At 48.4% G+C, this 23,837-nt stretch overlaps 8 protein-coding genes across 8 annotated transcripts; 5 read left to right on the top strand and 3 right to left on the bottom strand.

Annotated features, from left to right (window-relative positions):
- Positions 1-175: 175 nt before the first annotated feature.
- On the top strand, positions 176-2,758 carry N7471_000182 (kinesin family protein; the record flags this gene model as incomplete). The annotated part of the gene is made up of 3 exons (XM_057272903.1): positions 176-669; positions 728-1,137; positions 1,196-2,758. The coding sequence occupies exons 1-3, from the start codon at positions 387-389 to the stop codon at positions 2,756-2,758; spliced, it is 2,256 nt and encodes a 751-aa protein (XP_057141082.1). The 5' UTR covers positions 176-386.
- A 316-nt stretch (positions 2,759-3,074) lies between these two features.
- Positions 3,075-6,305, bottom strand: N7471_000183 (Short-chain dehydrogenase/reductase SDR; the record flags this gene model as incomplete). Its single annotated transcript, XM_057272904.1, has 6 exons — positions 3,075-3,740; positions 3,814-4,227; positions 4,763-5,165; positions 5,229-5,812; positions 5,880-5,986; positions 6,044-6,305. 6 exons carry the CDS (start codon positions 6,303-6,305, stop codon positions 3,141-3,143), a joined length of 2,370 nt encoding a protein of 789 aa, XP_057141083.1. The 3' UTR covers positions 3,075-3,140.
- Positions 6,306-8,817: 2,512 nt separating this feature from the next.
- On the top strand, positions 8,818-11,543 carry N7471_000184 (uncharacterized protein; the record flags this gene model as incomplete). Its single annotated transcript, XM_057272905.1, has 13 exons — positions 8,818-8,972; positions 9,021-9,252; positions 9,309-9,400; positions 9,457-9,611; positions 9,670-9,734; positions 9,788-9,915; positions 9,963-10,080; positions 10,140-10,257; positions 10,311-10,575; positions 10,629-10,683; positions 10,742-10,937; positions 10,994-11,142; positions 11,196-11,543. The coding sequence occupies 13 exons, from the start codon at positions 8,818-8,820 to the stop codon at positions 11,541-11,543; spliced, it is 2,076 nt and encodes a 691-aa protein (XP_057141084.1).
- Positions 11,544-12,264: 721 nt separating this feature from the next.
- Positions 12,265-14,550, top strand: N7471_000185 (fungal specific transcription factor domain-containing protein; the record flags this gene model as incomplete). The annotated part of the gene is made up of 2 exons (XM_057272906.1): positions 12,265-12,606; positions 12,661-14,550. 2 exons carry the CDS (start codon positions 12,265-12,267, stop codon positions 14,548-14,550), a joined length of 2,232 nt encoding a protein of 743 aa, XP_057141085.1.
- A 402-nt stretch (positions 14,551-14,952) lies between these two features.
- On the bottom strand, positions 14,953-16,699 carry N7471_000186 (AIM24 family protein; the record flags this gene model as incomplete). The annotated part of the gene is made up of 7 exons (XM_057272907.1): positions 14,953-15,458; positions 15,514-15,733; positions 15,788-15,906; positions 15,958-16,128; positions 16,183-16,254; positions 16,318-16,436; positions 16,495-16,699. Coding segments are annotated over 7 exons (1,239 nt in total), but the record flags the coding sequence as incomplete, so codon positions are not given.
- A 362-nt stretch (positions 16,700-17,061) lies between these two features.
- On the top strand, positions 17,062-19,563 carry atm1 (ATP-binding cassette Fe/S cluster precursor transporter ATM1; the record flags this gene model as incomplete). The annotated part of the gene is made up of 7 exons (XM_057272908.1): positions 17,062-17,445; positions 17,501-17,560; positions 17,619-17,733; positions 17,784-18,052; positions 18,104-19,150; positions 19,223-19,439; positions 19,490-19,563. The coding sequence occupies 7 exons, from the start codon at positions 17,062-17,064 to the stop codon at positions 19,561-19,563; spliced, it is 2,166 nt and encodes a 721-aa protein (XP_057141087.1).
- A 515-nt stretch (positions 19,564-20,078) lies between these two features.
- Positions 20,079-21,566, bottom strand: N7471_000188 (uncharacterized protein; the record flags this gene model as incomplete). The annotated part of the gene is made up of 5 exons (XM_057272909.1): positions 20,079-20,418; positions 20,472-20,778; positions 20,826-21,135; positions 21,190-21,388; positions 21,454-21,566. The coding sequence occupies 5 exons, from the start codon at positions 21,564-21,566 to the stop codon at positions 20,079-20,081; spliced, it is 1,269 nt and encodes a 422-aa protein (XP_057141088.1).
- Positions 21,567-22,133: 567 nt separating this feature from the next.
- Positions 22,134-23,697, top strand: N7471_000189 (uncharacterized protein; the record flags this gene model as incomplete). The annotated part of the gene is made up of 3 exons (XM_057272910.1): positions 22,134-22,267; positions 22,321-22,894; positions 22,963-23,697. The coding sequence occupies 3 exons, from the start codon at positions 22,134-22,136 to the stop codon at positions 23,695-23,697; spliced, it is 1,443 nt and encodes a 480-aa protein (XP_057141089.1).
- Between the last annotated feature and the right edge of the window lie 140 nt (positions 23,698-23,837).

The following is a 23,837-nucleotide window of genomic DNA, read 5'->3' on the forward strand; positions in this document are numbered from 1 at the left end:
TCCAAGACGATCACTTTGTTCAAATTGGACCGGAGCAATTATATACACCCTTTGTGGTGCTCAAGTCTTAAGAATGTACTGTATAAGATATGTTGTAGAGCAACGACGCGGTTGCCCTGCCAACACCAACCACATCGGCTGCTGCACAAGAGAACTCCTCCACACGTTCCACAACCTTCAGTTCTGCATACACCAAGTAGTTAGCTTCGTTTCTTTGTTTTTTTTTTGTGGAGGACTTTATTGTTCTTTATTGTTCTTTATTGCTCTCTTTTTTTTGGCTTTACACTTCGTTCTAGTCATTCCTTCGGTTTCGTTTGGATTGAATCGCATCCCTGACGTCCAGGACCCAGACCATCACACGACAATTGAATGAACATCCCGCCACAATGAGTGTCCGAGTTGTCGCGCGTATCCGTCCCCTTCTCAAGTCCGAACGGGAGGCCGATGTGATCGTTCGTACAGGATCTTCCGCTACCGCCGACTCCAAATCACGCCAGTCAATACTTGGCGACAAGGGTGACAAGAGCGACAAAAAACTGGCGGCATTGAGGGACAGGGATAATGTGGTTCGGATTCCAAACCCTAAGAATGAGGGGGAGGAGTATGCGTTCCAGTTCAATGGCGTGTACGATGCGGACGTGTCACAGCAGGAGCTGTTTGATGCCGAAGGTGAGTTGCTGTTTCAAGCTCGCCAGGCCTTGGGTCAGTATATTGATTGGAGTAACAGTGTCGCCAACAATTAAGCATCTTCTCAACGGATTCGACGTGACCCTCTTCGCATACGGTGTCACCGGAACTGGAAAAACACACACAATGCGTGGCGGAAAAACCCTTGCGGACCGGGGTGTAATTCCCCGGCTCCTCAGTGGCATCTACAGACGCAGCCGGAAGATTGAGAAGGACAGTGAGGGAGAGACAACAGTGCAGGTTGCCCTGAGTTATTACGAAATTTACAACGACAAGGTGTACGATCTCTTCGAACCCCCCGAGAAGCGCACAATGTCAGGTCTTCCTCTTCGGGATAATGGCGGCAAAACTGTGGTTTGCGGCCTGAGCGAGAAGCCGTGTACCACTTTGAAGGAGTTCGAGCAGCTTTATGACCAGGCCAACATTAACCGATCCACCTCCGCGACAAAGGTATGATATTATGCGAAAAGCTAGGGTTTATATTCTCTTGCTAAACATCCGAATATAGCTCAATGCCCATTCGTCTCGATCTCACGCCGTTCTCGGTGTGAAGGTCACCATCACCTCTCCTGACAAGGTCCGCATCAGCACTGCTTCCGCTATTGATCTCGCAGGATCCGAAGACAACCGACGGACGGAAAATGATAAGGAGCGCATGGTCGAATCGGCTAGCATCAACAAGAGTCTTTTCGTTCTGGCGCAGTGCGTTGAGGCTATCAACAAGAAGCAGCATCGCATCCCATACCGCGAATCCAAGATGACAAGAATTTTGTCCTTGGGACAGAACAATGGCTTAACAGTGATGATTCTCAACCTCGCGCCTGTCCGGTCTTACCAACTTGACACCATTAGCTCTCTGAACGTCGCCAATCGCACACGGAAGATCGAGGTCCGGGAAGTAGAAAACGACCCCATGTTCAAGGGTCCGGCGCGGCCATCGATCCGGCCATCTATGGGCGCGCGGCAGCCTTTGCGTGCACTGACAGCTTCTGTGAACGTCAATATGCCGGCTCCCGCTGCGAAGGACTCGGCAGACAAGGAAGACGGCAAACCCGTGAAGGCATTCAGCGTATATTCGGATAAGCCGCAACCCAAACTTATTAGCCAGCTCCGGAAACCGGAAGCGCCGAAACGTACCTCGATCTCCAACGCCCCTTCCGGTCTTCCATCATTGAAGGCCGCTCGTCAGCCCCTGGGCGCGCAACCGGCCGCGCGTCATGACGACTTCTCGGCTGCTAGGATTGAAGAGATGGTCGAGAGGAAGGTCGAGGAGATCTTAGCTGTGCGGGCAGTGAGCGAACAATCGAGACAGACACAGGTCCATGAGCTTAATGAGCAGCTACAAAAGCGATTGGAACAGTTGGAGCAGCGCATTGAAGGCACAGAAGATGCGCGGGCCGAGGGTCTGTCATACCTGCTGATGGCTAAACAACATCAGGCACGCGGTGAAGACGGCTCAGCCCTTAGAATGTACCAGTTGGCAGCTCCCCACTTCCCCCACAACGAGAAGCTGGCAGGCAAGATTGCTGCCTTGAAGGAGCGGGTTCATGCAAAGGCTTGGGAAGAGAAACCCCATTCCCCACCCAATGGGAGGTTGGGTAGCATGCTCTCCCTCAAGAAGGACGTGACACAAACCCTCGGCAAACGCCAAGCAGAGAATAGTGCAGATGACTACATGCATCAGACTTATGCCGGCTTTTCAAGCGACGAGGATGTTCCTCGCCCAAAACACAAGAAGCGTGCTGCAGCCAAGCTCGGTCAGATCGAGGAAGCCCCCGAACTCCTTGATAGTGAGGACCCATCCATCTCTCCCCGAACTATGCATATTCTTTCCATCATCAACTCGCGGGACGTGAGCCAGATCAAATTGCTCAAGGGAGTGGGCGCCAAGAAGGCAGAGGCTCTTGTTGATTGCCTCTGCGAGATGGACCAGACACCATTGGATACAACTGACAGTGGAATCGTCTCAGACCAGTCCCAATTTCAGGTCAACAGCCTGGCACAGCTGAGCCAGCTGAAAGGCGTTGGGGCCAAGACGGTCGAGAACATGAGACAAGGAGTATTGGCTTAATTGCTGGATTTTTGGGCGGCATATACCGGAGCATAATGGCTTTTTCTTTCTTTTTTCATGCATCATCCTTCAGCGACGGTGCTATGGCGTTTTCGTGTGTCTATGCCCTTGTTACGTATTCTGTTCTGTCTTTTGAAATGCATCCTCGGTGCTTTGGGGACATCCTTCCTCATGGCACACTTTTGTTGTCATAGCCCTTTCATTACCACCCTTGATCCAAGAACTTTTCTCAAGTTTGTCCTTTCTCTACGGTTGCCAACCAGAAGATATGGCCAGTTAGGTCGCCTTTCTAGTATCTTCTCTAACATCATTTCTGATATGCTTTCTTGGTATATTTTTAGTATAACCATTCGGACTGCTTATTGGCATAGAGTTCGTTGCATTAAAGACCCAAACCCGTCAGAAGGCCCTTCTCTTGTAAACCAAGCTCCTCATCCAGTTTAGTCCACACTCTCAATCTAGCCTCTGGGTCATTACAGTATGATCTCGCAGGCCCCTCCCATATCCGATTGATATATTTCCCTCCACCACGCCCATTTTCCGCGCCAACGCCCTGCTTCTTAGGATCTGGTCCAAACTCCAAACTAGTAGCTGCATGAGCAATAGCCAATCCACCCTGCTGCGACGTGATAGCAACATAGCGCAAAAGCAAGTTCAGTCCGCCCGGGGCTTTGCCCGTGTCCTGAAGACCGTCCCATATACCCGAAGCCACAAAGCCGGGATGGACACCGTTGATTGTGATGTGGAGGTACTCGGGGTTCTTGAGGAGTCTCGACTGCAACTCTGCAACCCACATTTGAAAGTAAAGCTTATTGTTCCGATAATCATTGCCCTTCATGCCTGGTTCACCATTGAAGTGCTCCAGATCGAAAGATCCTAGATGGTGGAAGCAGGAGGTCGTGCAGATAACTCGCGGCTCGGCACTGCGAGCTAGAGATGGTAAGAGTCGGAGGGTCAGTAGTACATGGGATAAGAAGTTGACCTGGGAGGATTTCATCAGTGTCTATTCGGCTCGTATGCAACAAAAGTTTAAATAGGACAAGAGATAAACAGACCTGATGAACCAGTTGGAACCCATCTTTCGTCATACGATTTTGCTTGGTAGACTCCGCAAGACCGGCATTGTTGCATAGGATATCCAAAGCGCGGTCGCATTGCAACCACCTTTGACAGAAAGCTTCGACGCTGCTGAGATCTGCCATGTCGACTTGCCACCATTCAATGGTGGACTCATGGCCGTGCGCCGCGGCAAGCTCTTTACATTCGTTCACAGCGGCTGTTGGATGTAGTTCCCATGCGGGTGGCTCGCGGCAGGCGAGGATTAGGTTTGCGCCCCATGATGCGAAGGATTTTGCGGCTTCGAAGCCAACGCCGTTGTTGGATCCGGTGATAATAATCCATTTGCCTGTCAGATTGGCGCCGGGCACATGTTGGTCAGTGAGGAAGGTGATGTTCGCCCCCCTTGCGGCCTGTAATAGATCATATAATCCCGAGAAAATTGAAGCCATGTTAGGATAAGGGCTTATTTTGCCATGAAAGCTAAAGACAAGATGTAAGCTCCTGGGAATAAGGGTCGCCTTATAAAGCAACACTATGTCTTAGCTTAGGTTGGAAGCTAAGGCTTAGCCGCATCCTTTTGATTGGGATGGTACTTTTGGGTTACTTTTAGGTACCCGCATCAGACGTTGAAAACGTCATAAATTCTGTTGCCTGCGAATAGAATTCTCCCAGTGGATTTTACTCATTTCATCGTTTGGTAGAGATATTTTAGCTTTGGTGGTAAAGCTGGGGTATTGGTAGAAGAAGAGGAAGAAGACCCCGGGAAAGACCTTGTAGTCACATGTTATATTTTGCTAATTCTTTCTATCTTTCTATCTACAATACTATCTAAAGAGGAGAATATCTATAAAAAAAACATCTAAAACGACACCCGAAAACATCTTAAAGACCAAGAAACACTTGACAGGCCACATGTCTATTATACCTTGGTAAGTTTAAACCCACCAACAGCCCCCTGGCCAAAACGAACAAAATCGACCCAACAATCATAACAACACCACAGAATATCTGTAGCCGAGTATAACTACCATGGAGGACATCCGGAACCAAAGCACCTCCAATAGGAGTACCAGTCAACGCCGCAAATGAGATGACAGCAAAGAAAGTGCCGTTACGCACGCCCACCTGGCGAAGATCGGAGATCTGCGCGACAAGGGCTGGTGCAAGTGAGACAAATGCACCAGAGCCGAATCCGTATAGGGCGCTGAACAAAATTGCCGGGACATTGCCCTTCGATGGTAGCCAGAGGGCTAGGACGAGGATGGCCGAGAAGAACGTTGTTACAACCATCATGTTGTAGCGGCCGACTTTGTCGGCGAAATAACCTGGCAGCGTGCGGCCGAAGATACTATTTTGATATTGTTAGTTCATCAACTAGGTGAGGTATACGGACTAGAAAGGGAAAACTTACCTAGACGCATTCAAAATTGGAATCAGGTACTCGGCTAGATTGGAAGACATGCCATATCTCTCCGCCTGGGTAATAACAAAAGTGAATGGCAAGAACATGCCCCAGAAGAAGCAAAAGGCAGCAGCAAGTGTAAGCGCGAACTTGAGCTCAGCCAACGGCCTCACGAAACTCAGGATATCAAATGGCTTCGGGCGATGCGGCAATCTCGACTTCAGCGTGAGATTGGCGATACCCAACATGAACAAAATGAGGAAGGCGCAAATCCTCATCGCCCAGGGGAACCCAACTTTAGGAATCAGTTGGGTGACCATTATAGGGAAGATGACTCCGCCCAGACTGGATCCAGCGGCTGTTACGCCAAGGGCGAAAGCACGACGCTTAGCGAACCAGGTGCTGACGGAGTTGACGGAGGCGTTGAAGATGGCGCTTGCGCCGATTGGACTGCAGATTCCTTGAGCCAGGATGAATTGGTAATACTCTGTTGAGAGGGAAGCCATCATTAGGCCGAAGACGTGGAGGACTGTGCCGAGGAGGAGGATCCAGCGCGGGCCGTAGCTATCGAACATAGTTCCGAATATTGGGCCCTAGGGAGGATGTTAGGATGGCTCTTGGGGATATAGTAAACTGGTTCTGGGGCAATGGTATACGCACGCAGAAGAACATCATGAAGGTCTCTAGCGATGTGATCCATGTTACTGTGCTGGTGGAGAACTCGCTCAGTTGGTGACTTTGGTAGTATTCTTGGAAGACTCCGATGCCTCGATGATATTAGTATCTTGTCGGTTTCTTGTATTCAGACATAACATAGAACTTACAGTTGATCCAGCCGAAGCTGACGAATAGACCACAGAAAGCTCCTAGGACGACCAGCCATGCCTGCGCACCTCCATCAGGAGGCGGACCGATCACCGGTGTTGCTGGTGCTGGGCCAGCAGCAATTGACTTCTCAGCAGGTGGTTCGTCTTTTTCAGATGGTGCGAGTCCTTTTTCCGGGTCATTATTTCCATGCACACTCACAGCAGCAGTGGTGGTGGCACTGTCGATAGAAGGAGCAGTCTCAGTCTCATTGTTGGCCATCTTTTTTGGCTTCGATGAATGTTCGAGTTATAGACTTGGACTGCTTGTAATCTGCTTTGAGGTATTAGAATATTGCATTTTGAAACAAGACCGCCAATTTATAGATCCCAAACGAAAACGGGAACTATAAAATTAAAGAAACAAAATTGTGCGTCGGACAAGTTCAATTCAAAACTCACCTCAACGTCGGCCCAGCTGTTTGGTCCTGAAGCTCTAGGGCTGTTGCAGATTAAAATCTTCAGGGCTTCAAGTTCCGTTTAATTTTCAGGGATGCCAATTAAGCCTATATTTAAGGTGATATTTAAGGGGAAAATATTCGAATAAAATACGAAGCGGCCACTTCGGTCACTCGGTTCCTAGCTAAGTCCGAGCTACTTAATTATTATTTTTACCTGGGGGTTGGCGCGACTAGTCCAGGGGAAGCATGGTCGCTTTACTGCGGTTGGTCAATCATTCACAGGATTCGGGGATTGGCCTAACTGGCGAACCGATATTCTCCCGGAAAGCTTACCGGGTTAACTGCAGTGGTCGGACATATATGCGATAGCCCGAAGACCGAGGCGGATTTAGCTGATTATCCGGGATATTGCTCGTTTTGGAATAAAATATGGGGTCATTTGTATTCAAAACATATGAAACATATCATTTTGGTTAGATGCAGCTGAAATAACTTAATCTCTGATTTTATCCGGCTATAAATCACCAGTGAAATTGGATACTGAGCCTTCTAATAAAGCAGCCTTTGCCACCATCTACCAAGATGATATATCGTCTTTAGTGGCATAGTTAGTAATGTAGGGATCGAGGATATATCATGATTTGAGCGGATGCAACTAGGGATAGACGGGTTCTATGGATTAACCCAAGTATGGTTATGAGCAAGATGAATGATACCATAGTCGTCTACTTTGGATGCGTGCATAAGGTCGCGAGGCATGCCGAACCGATAAGAGTTATTGCCTAATCCTTGGTGAAGGTATTTGAAACAGGTTGCTGTCATGAAAAAGCTTCTGGATAAATTCGGTGTCAGACTCCTGGCCATTACGTGAAGGGGTGTGCTCGAGACGGTTGACTCAGGGTTATCAAGATTAGTGTGGTGCATGATTACAGTTTCTAGGAAATGGATCATCCGACTTGCGAAATTATCGTCTACCAGAATCCGGTTTTGCAGTTGCGTGAATCCAAGATTTCCCCGAACCTAAACCAAAGTGTGAAGATGTACTTATCTAACAGTAAAGGTAGATTTTTCTAAAATAGCTAAAGTAGGTTCTTTATTAGAACTATTCTTTAGAACCTTTCTATATGGATAGAGATAATATATAAAAGTAGGTTATTAACCTTAGGCCTTAGTAGATTTATCGGCGTTTCTCTTATAGTAGTTGATATTACCTCTCGCGAGGGGTATCTTGCTTGTAGGGAATTACTGGAGAGTAGGTAGTTACTGGGGAGTAGGGAATTACGGGAGAGTAAAGGATTACTAGGGAGAGGGAGGAAGTTTCATCTGGATCTGTCACTTTCCAGTACATTGCGACAAAGGAACAGGCTACAGACGGCTTTACCAAGCCACTCGGATTGATCATGTTTCGTCGATTTGTCGATCAATTATGTCTTTCGGCCAATATCAATCCAACTGATTAACCTACAATTTGATTTGCAATTTGAAAAGTGATAATACATCTTTACTTATTCAGGAAAAAACGAAGGAATCTGGGGGTATTTTTTATCTGATGATTCATGTGCCATTGATCATGGGGAGTGTTGATATCTCACATACGTCACATAACTCCTCATTGACTAGTTTAGTCTATCTCCTTTTCTTCCTGTCTTTTACATAGTTCTACAGCATCAAATATAAGCTATCGTACTCCTTCATGATCTCATCTACCCTGTAGATTCTAACAAAACTATACCTCCGGAGTATCGTCATCAGTAGTGTCGATCCTCAACAGTCATAGGGTGGTTATGATCCACTCTGAAAAGAATGAATTTCCTGCGAGATCGACATCTTGCAGCTCCAATCTAGCGGTGTGGAAGGGCGATGCACCCACCGCCAAGACCAGCGATGATTACTGTTGCTAATGCATAAATCGCTTGTGGATCTTGTGGCGCCTTATCTCATAGCTGATGCCTCTGAGCAAAGAAATAGTGGTGTGGCCACAGATGGATTCCTCATCAATTGACTTTTGGAAGCATTTGGTACGGTTCTCACATAAATGTTGTACATAAGAGGCGATAGGGCGGAGTCCAAGCATGGACTCGTCACCCCGCACGTTCTTAGGACCGTAGTGGTGGGATCTACGATCTCTCAGCAAATCTCGCGGACCCACCAGACGGCAATTATCGATGAAGTAGAGCTGGGCTGAGCTGAGGTGAGGGGAATTGAAATTTTAGCTGCCGCGCAGACACGCCCATATAAAGATAGCTAGATTTACCGGACACAGAATTAAACAGAATCGACAAACTCCTCTTGACTTACTCTGCCTCCAGAGGTTCACTTATCAAAAGCCTAACCATGGCGGTCCGGCTTGATGTCAACGTCTTTGATGGCAAGGAGGAAAAGGCCAAGAAGACCAACTGCGTCCCCCTTAAAGACTTCAACGTCTCCAACAAGACGCTCTCAGATATACGAAAAGCACTGATCGACAATGGTGGTCTCGACGCTAGCAGGTACGTGGACGTGGGAGGTGTGACGATTAAGAGCTGATGGCTATTTAGAGCGGGATCTGCATTCTGTAGTGCGACTGGCGCCCAGGTCAATGATTCCACATCATTTGCAGATTACATGGAGATTCTCTCCGAGAATGTTGGGGAGGAAAAGGAGAAACCCGAGAAAGCGGCCAATGTTACGGTCCATGATGTTTACATAAAGACGAAAGACAAAAAAAGAACCGATCGGAAGACAGAGGCAAAGGAGCTCATCAAGCAGGAGCTGAACTTGAAGCTGAGTGTATTATCTCGACTTTGTAACGTTGTGCGAACACGCGGAATTGACAATCAATACAGGACAAGCCCGAACTACTTCAGGCATCGTTGGAACAACTAGCGAGCTCCTTCAATCGCGCAGACTGGGTGGCCGAAGGCAATGAGACGTCTGTGTAAGTGGTATTCTCCCAAGGTAAGATGAACGGTCATTAACAAGCTACAACACCAGAAATCCGGCCGACATGTCTGAGAAGGAGTGGAACGCTGTCATCCGCAATAACAACCTTTTGAGTGCTCACCGGCTGGTCTTTTCGAACCTGGGGCGACTAACCGATGGATCGAAGAAGGTCAAGTTTCGCAGAATTGAGCGAGCTCCCTATAGTGGTAAGCGGCCCTTTCCGGTCTGTATTTGGCGGGAGGTGATTTTCTGACTCTTTGCTAGCCTTCGTTTTAAAGCCCAGGAAATTCGCGTCGCATGAGATCCCTGATGCAGATGTCAAGGTCGAGGTTAGTCTCGGCAACCCTTGGGTAATTGCACCGCAGTACTAACATGACCCCAGCAAGTATTCCACATCCCCCGATTTACTGTCGGAGACGATTCCTATGTGGATGCGTTCGAAACCAAATCCTCCACAGCATCAGCTATGGCGCGCAGTTCATTCTCCTCAATAGAGGCTGAAGCCTCCGTGTACGTCGCTCTCAGACAATTCCAGACATCCTCTAATTGCATAGCAGGGAAGGCGGAGCATTTGGTTTCAGTGCTGCCATCAGTGCTGGCTTCTCACAGAGTGAGAACAATGCTCTGAGCACGCAAAATACTGCTGACAGCAGTACCATGAACATCACTTACAACGTAAGTTTTGCAGCTCGATTCTTTCACTATCAAACGACTCATTGATGCCTTTCGGCTAGTTTCCTCGCGTTGTTCTGTATTTGGATCAGTTTGGCGTCGACCTGTCGCAAGAATGTGCGAGTGACCTAGTGGGTGTGAAGGATGCGTCTTCTCTAATCGCTTTCCATCATAAATACGGTAAGACTCGAATGGATGCGTATCCCACACGAGCAATGCTGATTAAAAAACAGGCCACTTCTTTGCCACCCGGATTGAGCTTGGAGGCAGGCTCTTTTCATCTGAAAAGTTCTCCGCCCTTGGTACAAAGACCGAGGATGAGGCCGCCACGGCCATGAAAATTGCCGCTGCCGCATCCTTCTCTTCCAGTTTTGTGTCTGGAAGTGTCAGCTATGGCCAGGAGAAACAGACAAATGCACAGAATTCCAGCTCCAATCGAGCCATGCAAAGCTCTATTTCATGGCAGGCCCAAGGCGGAGACACGTTACTTTGCAACAAGTAAGTTGTTTTGCCCCATCTCCTGACCCACACAAACTTACGTTCTGGTGAAGCCCTTCTGCATGGTGCCCGACCGTTGCTCCGTTTCATAATTGGAGAGTAATTAAGGTATTATCTGCATATTCTTTATGGCAATATTTGTCCCAATTCTGATACCCGATTACAGCAAGAAGATGTCACCCCGCTCGGCGACTTCATTGGCCAGATCCCCGGCTTTGAGGATATCCCAGAGAAGTTTAAGAGCATAGCGGAGGTTACAAGGAAAAAAGAAGTTGTTAGCTTCCGCATCAGCCTCCAAGACTACCAGAGAAACGAGAAGAACAAGCCTGAGTATCTATCACTGCATCATGCTTGGAAAATCAGTAAGCTCCCTCTATACCAGCGATGACAGTGGGTAGGAGGTTAACATTTTTAAAAGAGGGCGAGGTGGAAGAAGCATTGAGCAAGGTCCCGGACACCATCCTGGATATCTCCAACAACGGATACCCGGGACTTTCTATGGAGACGAACAGCTCGGAAAATGTCTTTGATATCGAAGTTGAAACGCTGCTGAACCAAGCCCCCACAGTAAGCCTTTCCCCAAATCGTCACAAATACAACTCTCTAATGGATTCGGGCAGATCGAATTCAAGAAACGGTACCACATCTACAATCGTAAAAGAGGCCTGTGGCTTCGAGCTTTCACAATCCCTTTCAAAGGCAAGGAGATCACTCTACTCGCTGCCGGTCCCAAGAACCAGGCGACACTCTTTGAGTTCCGGGATAAAAGCCGAGAGGGCCCGATGCGAAATGCCGACGACTGTAGCCTGGTGGTCTACGGGCCTGACGGGAGGCAGAAGGGTTCCATCGCCTATGCATTGGAAACCCACGGCACTTCCATTGGCGCCATGCCTTACAGTGTCGATAACGAGCGTTGGTTGCGTTTCACGAATTTGTCCATTGTGGACCAGCGGGATGTGCCCACATAGAGTTACAATTTTACAGAGCAGCTCGGCAGGTCTTCAGATAGACGGATTGGAGCGATGACAAGTCATGGAGGGACTCATTTTGTGCATAGAGTCAGTTGCTACTGTCTGAATTGAACAGAGATGGGTTTACTGACTGATGGGACTTGTGCTGCAGAACTGTTTCCTCTTGTTCGCTGGCTGCTCTTTGTCATCGTCCCTGCGGTATAGCTAGCTATCTTGTGCTAGGATTCGTCTTCCTCAACCCATCTCTCTCTTAGGGTCGCTCTCTCTTTCAATCGGATAGCCTTAGTATATAAACCCTTTTGCGCCTAGTGCCCTTCTCCGCCTAGGGTATGCTTTCTCTAGTCTATAGATCTTCTTCTTCTGTAGACATATATAATATCATCAAATTTGACCCATTTCGTCTGCTGCAGCTTACCTAACAAACGAAGAAGGGAAGAAAATATCTAAAAAAACTACCAAAAAAGACAACTAAAAAGACATTTAAAAAGACGATCTGGAAGACTACCATAAAAGGCTACCAAAAAATACTTCACAAGGCCGGATAAGCGGCCATCTAAAAAGGCACCATCCAGCCATTGCTGAAGCTTTGGGCTATTCCCGTAAAAGCGATAGAGCAGTGACGCCTGAAAGACGAGCTTGTGCCAGAAGTAAGAACCGTGCGAGTGGACTATGTCTTTTTTCTATTTCACTAACTTTCATAGGATGGTACAATAAAATAATGGAAGACTATGACAAGCGCCAGTCTAATATAATGCACCCTGATCTAGATCACTCGCTCGCGGAGAACGGGGAGACCAATAATGATACCTCGTCAACAAACCTTGGCCGTGGTAGTGTCGTTAAATCAGAACAGTCAAGCCCGAGCGTCAACCCTCTCAAGCGACGGTTTTCAAGCGGCGAAAATGATCCACAAAGCCCTTTGACAGAGTGGAGTGGTTCAGAAGGCAAAGCTTCTATCTCTGTCAATCGCGATATTTCGGCGTTGATTCACACAGGCGTTCAAGGGCCGTCTCGTGAGCAGCAATGGAACCCAAGCTCGGCCCTGTCTCTTGGAATGGGGGTGAGATTTCTACCTGGTTGTCAGATTCAAGAAGTTATGACTGACTTGACCTAGGTATTGCAGATCTCCAAGCTCAACGCCCCCGATACCTCAGTGGCAAATGATTTCCCCGGAGGCCACACACATCTGGTGAAGGCAGGCACAATGCCCCCGCCAAACCGACATATCCTAGCCTTTCAGTCTCCTTCGGCCGAACTCGTCTCAGTTTTACCTTCATTCGAAGTGGCATGTTTGCTTGTGGCTACCTACTTCGACCGAGCCCATTGGTTCATACTTATCTTCGATCGAGAGGATTTCTCCAAGAAATGGCAACAGCTGTACCAAAATCTCACGGAAAGCCCCATTGAACCCAATCTTAATCTTGACTTCACCAGCACATTGCTGATGGTCATGGTGATTGGGTTACAATACGTGGGTCCTCATCGAAGGCAACTCCTGGCAGCGCACAACGTTGATGCAGCGACCTTGAAAGACATCATCCTCGCCACTGTCCGGGCTAAAATGATGGATATCGTTTCCCTCGGCTCCCTGGAAGCGGTACAAGCCTGTGTTCTGCTTGGCACATACTACCTTTATCATGGGGACCCCGGGCTGGCCTGGCTGATCTGTGGCTGCGGGCTACGGATTGCACAAATTCTGAATCTGCATTGCAAGATAGACATGACCCCACCAGGTCTTCCATCGATATCATTCGATATGCGTCAGCAATGCAAAACACGGAATCGTAGTTGGTGGGCTATTTATGAGATGGAGACGCTTTTTTCAATGTCTTATGGATACCCTCAAGCCATTGGAGATATTGATTGCGATGTCTACTTGTTGGAGCCTATGCTCGTTGGAGACAACACAAAAAGTCAGGACCAAGCTGTCGTTGTTTCGTACAAGTACTTGAGTTCCAAGCTGTCGATTCTCACCAAGACCATATTGAACGAGATGTATGGAGTCAACTCCGGTGTACCACACGGGCAAGGCCAGCCATGCAAATTTTCGGGCTGTGCTTCGACACAGCATCACCTCGCCCACATGGCGTCCCACTTCGATGCTTCGTTACAGGAGTGGAAAGAAGCTATTCCCCCAAAGCTTCAGCTCGACGATCCCAGTGCCACATCAGTCAGGTACGCTTCCGTAGAGGAAATGGATCGGGATATTGCAGCATTATGCGGGGCAAAGTTCACCAATAATATTTATCAATTCCAAGCCCTTGCCCTTGAAATCGCATATCAAAATGCAAGGATTTTGGTCCATCGCCCTCTCATGGCATATCAACGAATCCCGAAAATCGGCGCTGCACCAAACCACTCTACCGGGCGTTTATACAAAGCACTAGAGTCGTGTCGAGACGCTGCTCTGAAAATTTCGGAGACTGGCTCATCGTCGATCTTCTCGTTGGCAACAGATACACATGCAGTCGCATTCATTGGCATCCAAACATTCACTGCCGGTGTCACTCTTTGTATATTGGCTAGCATTGAGCCATTGACAATGAAGGCACACAAGTCAAAGATGGGATTGCATCGATTACTGAATATGCAGCGGACTCTGGCTCCAAAATCGCAACTAGCTGCACAGGGACTGGCAATTCTCGAGCCGCTGACAAAGTTGGTGATGGAAAAGGAACTGAAACAGATGCTTGCACAGAATGATGGCCAAGCAGTCTTTGGATCTACTCCAGGAGAAGGAGAGACGCAAAGCCCGAGTGACGAGTCAATCAACGACTTTGCCAACTTTAAGTTCAGGGAAGATGCAACCATATCGAAGGCTTTGTCCGACTTTGACAGAGCGATTTCTGGCCGCATGTGTTCGGCAACTGATGCAGAAACCGATGACCCTAAGAGACAGCTCTTCCCTGAACGTTCGGACATAACTTATAGATTTGCGCAGCAGCAGGCGTTGATATGGGGTGGTGACTGTCTAGCCCGTTTTCCAGGCTTTGCCGAGTCCTGAATATTTCGGCTTCTTCTCGCTTTAGACTTAACAAGAATAGTCGGCCACTGTCCTTGAGAATGACATGATCTAGTTGGCTCGATGGTAGTCCTTTTGGTAGTCCTTTAAGATGTCTTTTTTGATAGTCTCCTCAGCTAGTCTTTTTATATGTCTGTTTTTATATATCTTTTCTCCCCCTTCTCAGTTTGTTAGCTAGACGGCAAAGGCTTAATTTGTGAGATGGACTTTTCTATGTATAACCTTTGATTTGTAATAACAAGTTCGCTTCCTTCAGGGCTCAATGGCCTGGCCTCTATGTGGTATTCCTCCTGCTATTTTTGGTAAATTACTGAGCAGTGTTTCGAAGCTTTCTCTTTCTACTCGGAGGGTGAAGGTAACAGGCAAAGCAAGTAGAATCTGTAGTTCAGAAGTAAAGAAAAAAGAGATTTGTCGGCAATTGCCAAGAAAAAAGAAATGCCCATACTGTACAGGGTGCAACGTGATAATCATCCCAAATGGAGACCGCTCTAGCCCGTACAAAACCCAATGCGAAGAGAACTCCTGCAAGTCGACCCTTTTGAAGCGAGTCTTTCTATTTAGTTTGTGCGAGAAACTTCCTCAATTTCGACCTTTCCATCTTTGCGGATCTTCGCAACGCTTTGGCTCGTTCCTCGGATTTCTTGCTCTAGTTCCTCGACAGAGCGCGTCAGGCCAGGGATATTGCTGACGGCCTTTTCGGCTTCTGTCTTTTCATCTGCTGGCTTATCCTCTAATGTTTTTTCGCCTTCGGTAGACCGAGGAGCGGGCGAGGTAAAGCCTCTAGGAACATTGGCGATCTCATTAGCTTCCTGTGCGGACAAAACATCGTTGAGACGAGGACCGCGGGATTGCACGAGGATGGTTGTGGGACCGTCAAATTGCAGGAAGAGCTAGACGACATTGTTAGTTGGTGAATATTGAAGGATAAAAATGGGGCTACCATACTCTATCTCCCCAGATGGTCATTCGAGACCAGGTACGCAGCTTGTGGAACCACTGCATAGTGGTTTTGTATGCCTTCGAATCAGACACGTCACGAATAATCTTGGCATTTTGTAGAAGTCTTGGTAGCGTCTTCAGACCCGGGACCTGGAAGTTGAGAGTGGTGGATTTGAAACGGTAGGGGCGAGGAGGGTTGGAGGCCATGGTGTAAGCGACCACATTGCTGTCGATCAAATATTAGCGACGTCAGACGTGTAATCGCGGCGGAGGGTCTTACCTGGGATGCGCAATGTACTGCTCGCCATCCTTCAATTCAACCGAGTATAGCTGTCCGTTTCCAACCAACGCTATTAAACCTCTGCCAGTCACTTCGGAGCTACCCCAATGAGACAAGCTCTGCGCAAATTAGCTTGGTGTTTCCTCTCGCGCGATCACAGCTCCACTCACCAGGTTTGCGTTGATAGTCGGCTTGATGGTCAGAGACCGGCCCGTCCATGCAAGCAAAGCCCGTCTTTGGGCAACCATCCAGTCCACGGAACCATTGACGTTCACAACGGCGAAGGAGGTATTGGGCGATCGAACGGAAACGAGAGCTGTGACAGGGGTTGGTGAGGAGACCTGGGGAATTGTCAATCGCTGTCTCTAGGTCCTCATCTGCGTCGCGCGTCTTACCTTCTGATAAAGAAAGGGCACTCCGACGATAGCCCTCCGGAAGGGTTCTAGAACGCTCAACGTCGAAACCACCTGCGCAGATTATGCGTTAGCATGACCATTCCGCCAGGATAACCTGATCGCCGGATCGCATACATTATCCGCCTTGCCGCTCAATCCAACCAGCGTTCCTCGTCGTGCATATAGGTTCTGCGAGGCCGAAAGCGAAACCGAAAGAAGCGAGTACGGAGCGCCGACAACATCGAATCGCGCATCTATGTGCCCTCATTGTCAGTGTCACAATAACAAAGCCCCGGGGGGAATTGCAATTACCTCGTGATTCAACAGAGCTGGGCGTGCTAGCGAGTGGCAGATTGTCGCCATTGACCGGAGGCACTCCCGAGGGCGCGGCGCGAATCTGAACGCATCGCGTTTGCCGGTGAACGCGAGGAATAACTCGAGTCCAGGACAGAGGCCGAACACCTTGGGGGGGCGCATGGTGTATGAAAAAAAGAGCGACGACCAAGTACCGAAGGGAGAATTTACGTCAGTTGTGACGAAAGGGAAATCGGGAAATCGTGGGCCCGAGAGCGATGCGGCCTACGAAGTACACAACTGCCCCTCGGAATTGCGACATTTGGAAGCTATATAATAAGAAGGTCTTGGATTACTTTCATTCTTATTTTGTATCTTACGTTTGCTTGACTATTTGCGACCATCTTGGACCTGCATCGAGAGCGACGGGTTTTTCTCCGAAGCCGGCGATTTCCCCCACGAGCTATCGGAGACATAGCTACCTTGCGCGTCAATCTTTCTTACTCGCTCCCACTATGTGCCCCTGAACCTCCTCTCGGTGACTCAAACTACTCCGGAGCTCAGAGAATATTATCCCAAGCGGCCATGCTGCTCAGAGCCGCACGATCGCCGTGCTGGCGCACAGCGCATTTCGCCCATCCGAGCTTCGCCGGCAAGCTACGAAGCACACGACTCAATGGAACACACCTCAATGGAACACACCTGCGTGCATTCACATCAAATAACAATTCATTATGGAGTCAGTCCACAAACAATAAAGATAACGAATCTGTCAAAACTACTCCTACCTCCGCCCCCGCTCCATCACAACTAGCAAGCGCCAATATCATCCAAAAGCCGGAAGATAGCGGCAATGTGAAGACCCCACCAAAGAAGGACTTGCTGAGCGAGCCTATGACTGGAAAGCAAGAACAAAGGAAGGCAGACTGGGCTATTATGAAAGAAATGGCCAAGTATCTGTGGCCGAAGGTAATTCCCGAGTGCTATTGGTATAGAGTAACAGGGTATTGACTATAGTTGGTAGAATGATTGGGGCACGAAGCTCCGTGTCAGCTCGGCACTTTCACTGCTTATTGGAGCAAAGGCAAGTTTCGTCTGTTATCGTATTTTTATTGAAATATGCTAATATGAATCCAATACAGATCCTCAATGTGGAGATCCCCTTCTACTTTAAGAACATTGTCGACTCTATGAATGTAGACTTTGCTACCCTTGGTGGAACCGCCTACACCGTGGCTGGATCAATGATCATCGCCTGTAAGGATGACAGCATAGCAAAGAAGGGACTTGTCGCTAATATGTTCTAGACGGTGTGACCCGAATTGGAGCTACATTGTTTCAAGAGCTCCGTAACGCGGTCTTTGCCAGCGTTGCGCAGAAGGCAATTCGGAAGGTGGCGTCAAATGTTTTTGAACATCTGTTGCGACTGGATCTCAATTTCCACCTCTCTCGGCAGACCGGAGGTCTGACCCGCGCAATTGACCGTGGTACTAAGGGCATCAGCTTCCTCCTAACCTCCATGGTTTTCCATGTAGTCCCCACAGCACTTGAAATCTCGCTTGTCTGCGGTATCCTGGTATGATTTGACAACGGATCTTCTTGTTTATATCTCACTAACGCGTTGTAGACTTATCAATATGGCTTGCAATTTGCCGCTATCACAACAACGACAATGATAGCTTACACGGCGTTCACCATAACTACAACCGCGTGGCGAACAAAGTTCCGGAGACAGGCCAATGCAGCTGATAACCGCGGAGCAACTGTTGCTGTGGACTCGCTCATCAACTATGAGGCCGTTAAGTACTTCAATAACGAGAAATTCGAAGTGGCACGATATGATAAGGCCTTGAAGAAGTATGAAGATGCATCAATTAAGGTGACTACCTCTCTGGCATTGCTCAACTCTGGTCAAAACATGATATTCTCCTCTGCGCTGGCCGCAATGATGTACCTGGCCTGCAATGGAGTTGCGAACGGATCCATGAGCGTCGGTGACCTAGTGATGGTCAACCAGCTGGTCTTCCAGCTCTCGGTCCCCCTCAACTTCTTGGGATCTGTCTACCGCGAGCTGCGTCAGTCCCTGCTGGACATGGAAACACTTTTCAACCTGCAGAAGGTGAACGTCACCATCCAGGAACGACCAAACGCCAAGCCGCTGCAGCTGACGCAGGGCGGCCAGATCCGCTTTGAGAACGTCACTTTCGGCTACCACCCAGACCGACCGATTCTGAAGAATGCTACCTTCACTATCCCCGCAGGACAGAAGTTCGCCATTGTCGGTCCTAGCGGCTGCGGCAAGTCTACAATCTTGCGTCTGCTGTTCCGCTTTTATGACGTCCAGTCCGGCCGCATCTTGATTGACGGCCAGGATATCCGCGATGTCACCGTCGACAGCCTCCGCAAGGTAATTGGAGTGGTACCACAGGACACACCGCTGTTCAATGACACGATCGCCCACAACATCCGCTACGGACGCATTGATGCATCGGACGAAGAAGTGCGCCGAGCTGCGGAGCGAGCCCACATCCACAAGCTCATTGAGGGTCTGCCTGATGGCTACCAAACTGCAGTTGGTGAGCGTGGTATGATGATTTCTGGTGGCGAGAAGCAGCGGCTGGCAATTTCTCGGTTGATCCTGAAGGATCCGCAACTATTTTTCTTCGATGAGGCAGTAAGTGTTTATCCCACCCCTTCGTCTGCTAGCCGAGCGGTTAGTTAAGGTAACTAATCACCCCCTCTCTAGACATCTGCCCTAGACACATACACGGAGCAGGCCCTCCTCCAGAATATCAACAGCATTCTCAAAGAGAAGAGCCGCACAAGCGTGTTTGTGGCTCATCGCCTACGCACGATTTCCGACAGCGACCAAATTCTGGTCCTGAAGCAAGGCCATGTGGCAGAGATGGGCTCACACCGCGAGTTGCTCGAGCGTAACGGCATTTATGCAGAGCTTTGGAATAGTAAGTCCTTTTTTCATCGCGGTCTGCAATCCTTGCTAACTCGATTTTAGCCCAGGAGCAGACGATAGCCCAGGATGTTGACCTGGAGCGGAGCCAGGCTGAGGATGATCAGCCTAAGGCGTGAGATTGAGAATCTGTAGAGAACCATCCAACATAAAAGTGTTAGACTACTTTTCTGTCGTACTCAAGGGCTACTTGTACATACCATCCAGATGTAAACAGCATCATGCATGCCTTCGGTGGTAGATAACAATAAGAATGATTATGCACAAACGACAACCTGGACGAGTCCCTCATTTATAGATTTCATGATTTGCTACCCTCAAGGGACATACACCATAGGTGTTGATCCATCCCTAGGCTGATGCTTGCCCTGAGAAACACGCCTATTATGAACGACATAAATAACAATCTGCGCCAAAGCACTCGCGATACCTAAGGATACCATAATGATCATGGTACGTAGGCCCGTTGAATAACTTGTTGATATTAGAAACTGTTCGGTATGGAATTTCGGATAATACTTCACTTACAATGGTTTGTCGTCCGCTTGAAAATACTGTGTCCCAACCATTAAACCGCTTATTGCAGACATAACCCACATTCTGCAGTCAAGCCTCTCATCAGCTCCAGTCAAGGTCAAAATAAGAAGATAGGAAAAACCCACGCGATGCTGATACTCCGCTCCCTCGGATCTCGACAGTTGATCTGAACCCAAAAGTTATGTATGGGATGGTATCCCACAGCTAGACTGTTCACAGCAGTCCAAAGTCCCCAACGTGACCATTTACCGGCATGGGGTTGGACCTTGAGAGTTACTACCAGGGCAATGAAGTAGCAGACTTGAGCAGTGATTACAGATGCACCTCGGAGGTTGGTTCGATCACTCATGTAGGCGAAGAAGAATACCACTCCAAGTGATACGAATGCGCCAACTGCGGCTAAAGCATTTGCTGCTGTTCTGTCAAATCCGAGTGACCTGTATAAATGAGCTTTAGATAAATCCATCTGTCACTGGCAGTGAATACTTACATGATGATGGACGGCGTGTAAGTGGTTAGGGGACTCCATGTCGAAAACACGACGAATGTAGAGATAAAGTGCGGCCAGCGACGATAGCAACACACAGTACGAGCGACAACTCTTAGCGGGATGTGCACGCCATACGCTGCCTCGGTACTTCCGCCATTGTCGTTTTCGAGTCGTTTTTGAAGAATCTCCTTCTCGGAATCCGAGAACTTGATAAGTCCCGGGCTCAATAATGGTCTGGTAAGATCGGGTGATCCAGGTAGGAATAGTGATAGGAGGAATGAGACAAAGATAGTGAATAGCCCCTCAACTATTGATGTGTTAGCGAATGAAGTCTTGTATTTAGAACCTGCATACTTAGGAAGAGCCACTGCCACCCTCGAATACCGTGTCGACCATCAAGAATCAAAATTCCCAAGGCCAAGATAGGACTAAGAGCGTTGCCACCAAACATGCCAAAGAAGAAAATGGCAACTCTCTTAGCCAATTCTCTTTTCGTATACCACGACGACAAAGTGTAGACCGCACCAGGAATATACCCTGCCTCAGCAAATCCTAAGAGCAGCCGTATAGCTAGGAAAGACCCTCGATTGCGAACAAATACTTGCATCGTAGCAAGTAAACCGAAGAGAAAGACCTGAGCCGAAATCCACTTGCGAGGACCAACCTGCCAAAGTTCCTATTAGGATCAGATCTTCCGGAGAGATGGTCTCGTACATACCCGTTGCAAGGCCATGTTACATGGTATTTCAAAGACCACGATGCCCATGAACATGAGCTGATTTCCCAAATTGATAGTAGACTGTGAAATGTTGATATCAGTTGCGAAGCCACCAGTCAATGCACTCGCAATGTTCATGCGGTCTAACTGGAAAACAAGAAGACCGAGAAAAAGCAGAGGCAGCACCGACATATCGATCCTTGGGAGAAAGAATGTCAGCGCTAAATCCTTGATACTCTGCCTATAGGGGTCATTGGTGATTACTTTCTGCGAGCCTTTTGCTCATGGATGGGATCCCATTCGGGCAATACGGTCACCGATGATGAAGTAGAATGCTCAGAGGGGCTACCCTTGAGATCTAGTTTCTCATCGTTCATTTTTATATCCGTACTATATTATTGGTTTTTGGTGGACTGGTAAAGGAGGACTTGTTAATACCTCACGGCGACGGGCGAGGTAGAGATAGCAAGCAGGCTTCAGAGATCCTCAAGTATAATAAACGATAAATTATAGACTTCATCGCTTAGTCTTATCACTGCTAGATATTTACCTCATTAGCCCTATCATAATCTATAATATGGCGTGCTACGATAAATCCCTTAAAAGACGCGCGCCAGAGCTCCAAAATACTTTAAACCACAATCCTTCGCTTGGGGCCTGCTGTCTTATTTCAACGGGATTTGAAGGGGTTTGAATAGCAATTTCCTAAATGAAGTTTCTTGCTTCATAACTGGTTGGCTCGAAGTCGTAGCCCCGCGACGCCAAATTGCGTGACAAGGCCCATAATCGACGACAGCAGCGAACCCTAGATCGGGCTAAAACACCCCAGATCGGCATTTGCAACGGGATTTCGCGCATGGCATCTATATATCGCAATTGAATCTCGGGATTATTCTATAGCTGTTTCAGTAGTCTATTCCTTTTTAGTTTGTTTAATTCATATCATGGTATCTGTTAAACGGGTTGCGGTCATCGGCGCCGGGCCGGCAGGAGCCATTGCGATAGATGCTCTGGCGCAAGAAAAGACCTTTGACATTATCCGTGTATTTGAGCGCCGCGAGGGCCCTGGAGGCTGTTGGTCCGTTTATTTTCTCTGAAGCTTCTTCGGCGATGACTGACACAAAAGCCCAGGATTGGCGACTCATCGCAGCCTCCAACGCTCCGCGACTTTGCATCTCTGGCGACAAGAACAGCTGATCCCCCACTACATATCCCCGAAATTTTGCCTGCGCAGACTCCAAAATCAGACCAGCCTCGATTTACTGAGTCGTCTGTTTACCCTTATCTGGAAACCAATGTCGACTTTCTACCCATGCAGTTCGCCCAGGAACCTTTCCCAGAGGAGCGCAGCGAGGTCTCCATATCCCATCACGGACCTGAAACCCCATTCCGAAAGTGGGATGTGGTTCGAAAATACGTTGAGAGTCTGGTGGAACGTCGGGGTTACGGCGACCTGGTTTCATACAACACCACAGTCGAACGAGTTGAGAAGGTGGGGACGGAGTGGAAAGTAACGCTCCGAAAGGATGGAGAGAAGAGTGACTACTGGTGGGTTGAGTGGTTTGATGCGGTTGTCGTGGCAAGTGGCCACTTCTGGGTCCCATATATACCCCCAATAGAAGGATTGGAGGCGTTTGAGAAGACCAGACCGGGCAGTGTACTTCACAGCAAACACTTCCGCGGGAGAGACACATTTGCTGACAAGGTAAGCTAAATTCTCACATTGCACAACTATATTATCTCAGGGTCATTGTGCTAACGTGATTATTCTAGCGAGTTGTGGTTGTGGGCGCATCTGTCTCAGCAGCCGACATCGCAGTCGATCTTGTGGAAACGGCAAAGGAACCAGTCCACGCAATTACAATTGGACATGCCGCTAACGGGTACTTTGGCGACGAGGCGTTTAACCACCCCAAGATAAAAAAACATCCCTCAATAGAACGAGTCTCGAACAGGACTGTGCACTTGACGAACGGCAATTGCATCACGGACGTTGACCACATAATTTTCGGCACAGGCTACAGCTGGACACTGCCATTCCTACCAGCAGTTCCAGTCCGCAATAACCGGGTCCCCGATCTGTACCAACACGTTGTTTGGCAAAAAGACCCGACACTATTGTTTGTCGGCGCCGTCGCGGCTGGTCTGACGTTCAAGGTCTTCGAATGGCAATCGGTTTTAGCTGCAAGGCTGCTGGCCGGCCGAGCTACGCTACCATCTGTTGAAGCGATGCAAAAATGGGAAGCGGATCGTGTCAAGGCTCGTGGTGATGGTGTGAAATTTACACTGCTCTTCCCAGATTTCGAAGACTACTTCGAGACGGTGAGACGTCTAGCTGGCGAGGGGGAGACTGGCAAGGGACGTAAGCTGCCCAAGTTTCGCCGCGAGTGGGTGAGGGCATTTTTTGAGGGCCATGAACGCCGCAAGGCTATGTGGAAGAGGTTGAACTTGAAATCTCGGGCTTTGATGAATACTGAGACTATCCAACAGGAGGTAGCTCGGCTTTGATACATATGCACCCATTCAATGGGATTCCACAACATCTCAATTATTTTGTCATGGCTAGTACCCACATATTTACATTTGTATACTATAGTAATATCGAATTGGCTTCTTCACCAAGATTGCCAACATGTTGTCGAATATGT

The sequence above is a fragment of the Penicillium samsonianum genome (genome assembly GCF_028829775.1).
Source record: "Penicillium samsonianum strain IBT 33392 chromosome Unknown utg000001l_segment0_segment0, whole genome shotgun sequence".
NCBI lineage: Eukaryota > Fungi > Ascomycota > Eurotiomycetes > Eurotiales > Aspergillaceae > Penicillium > Penicillium samsonianum.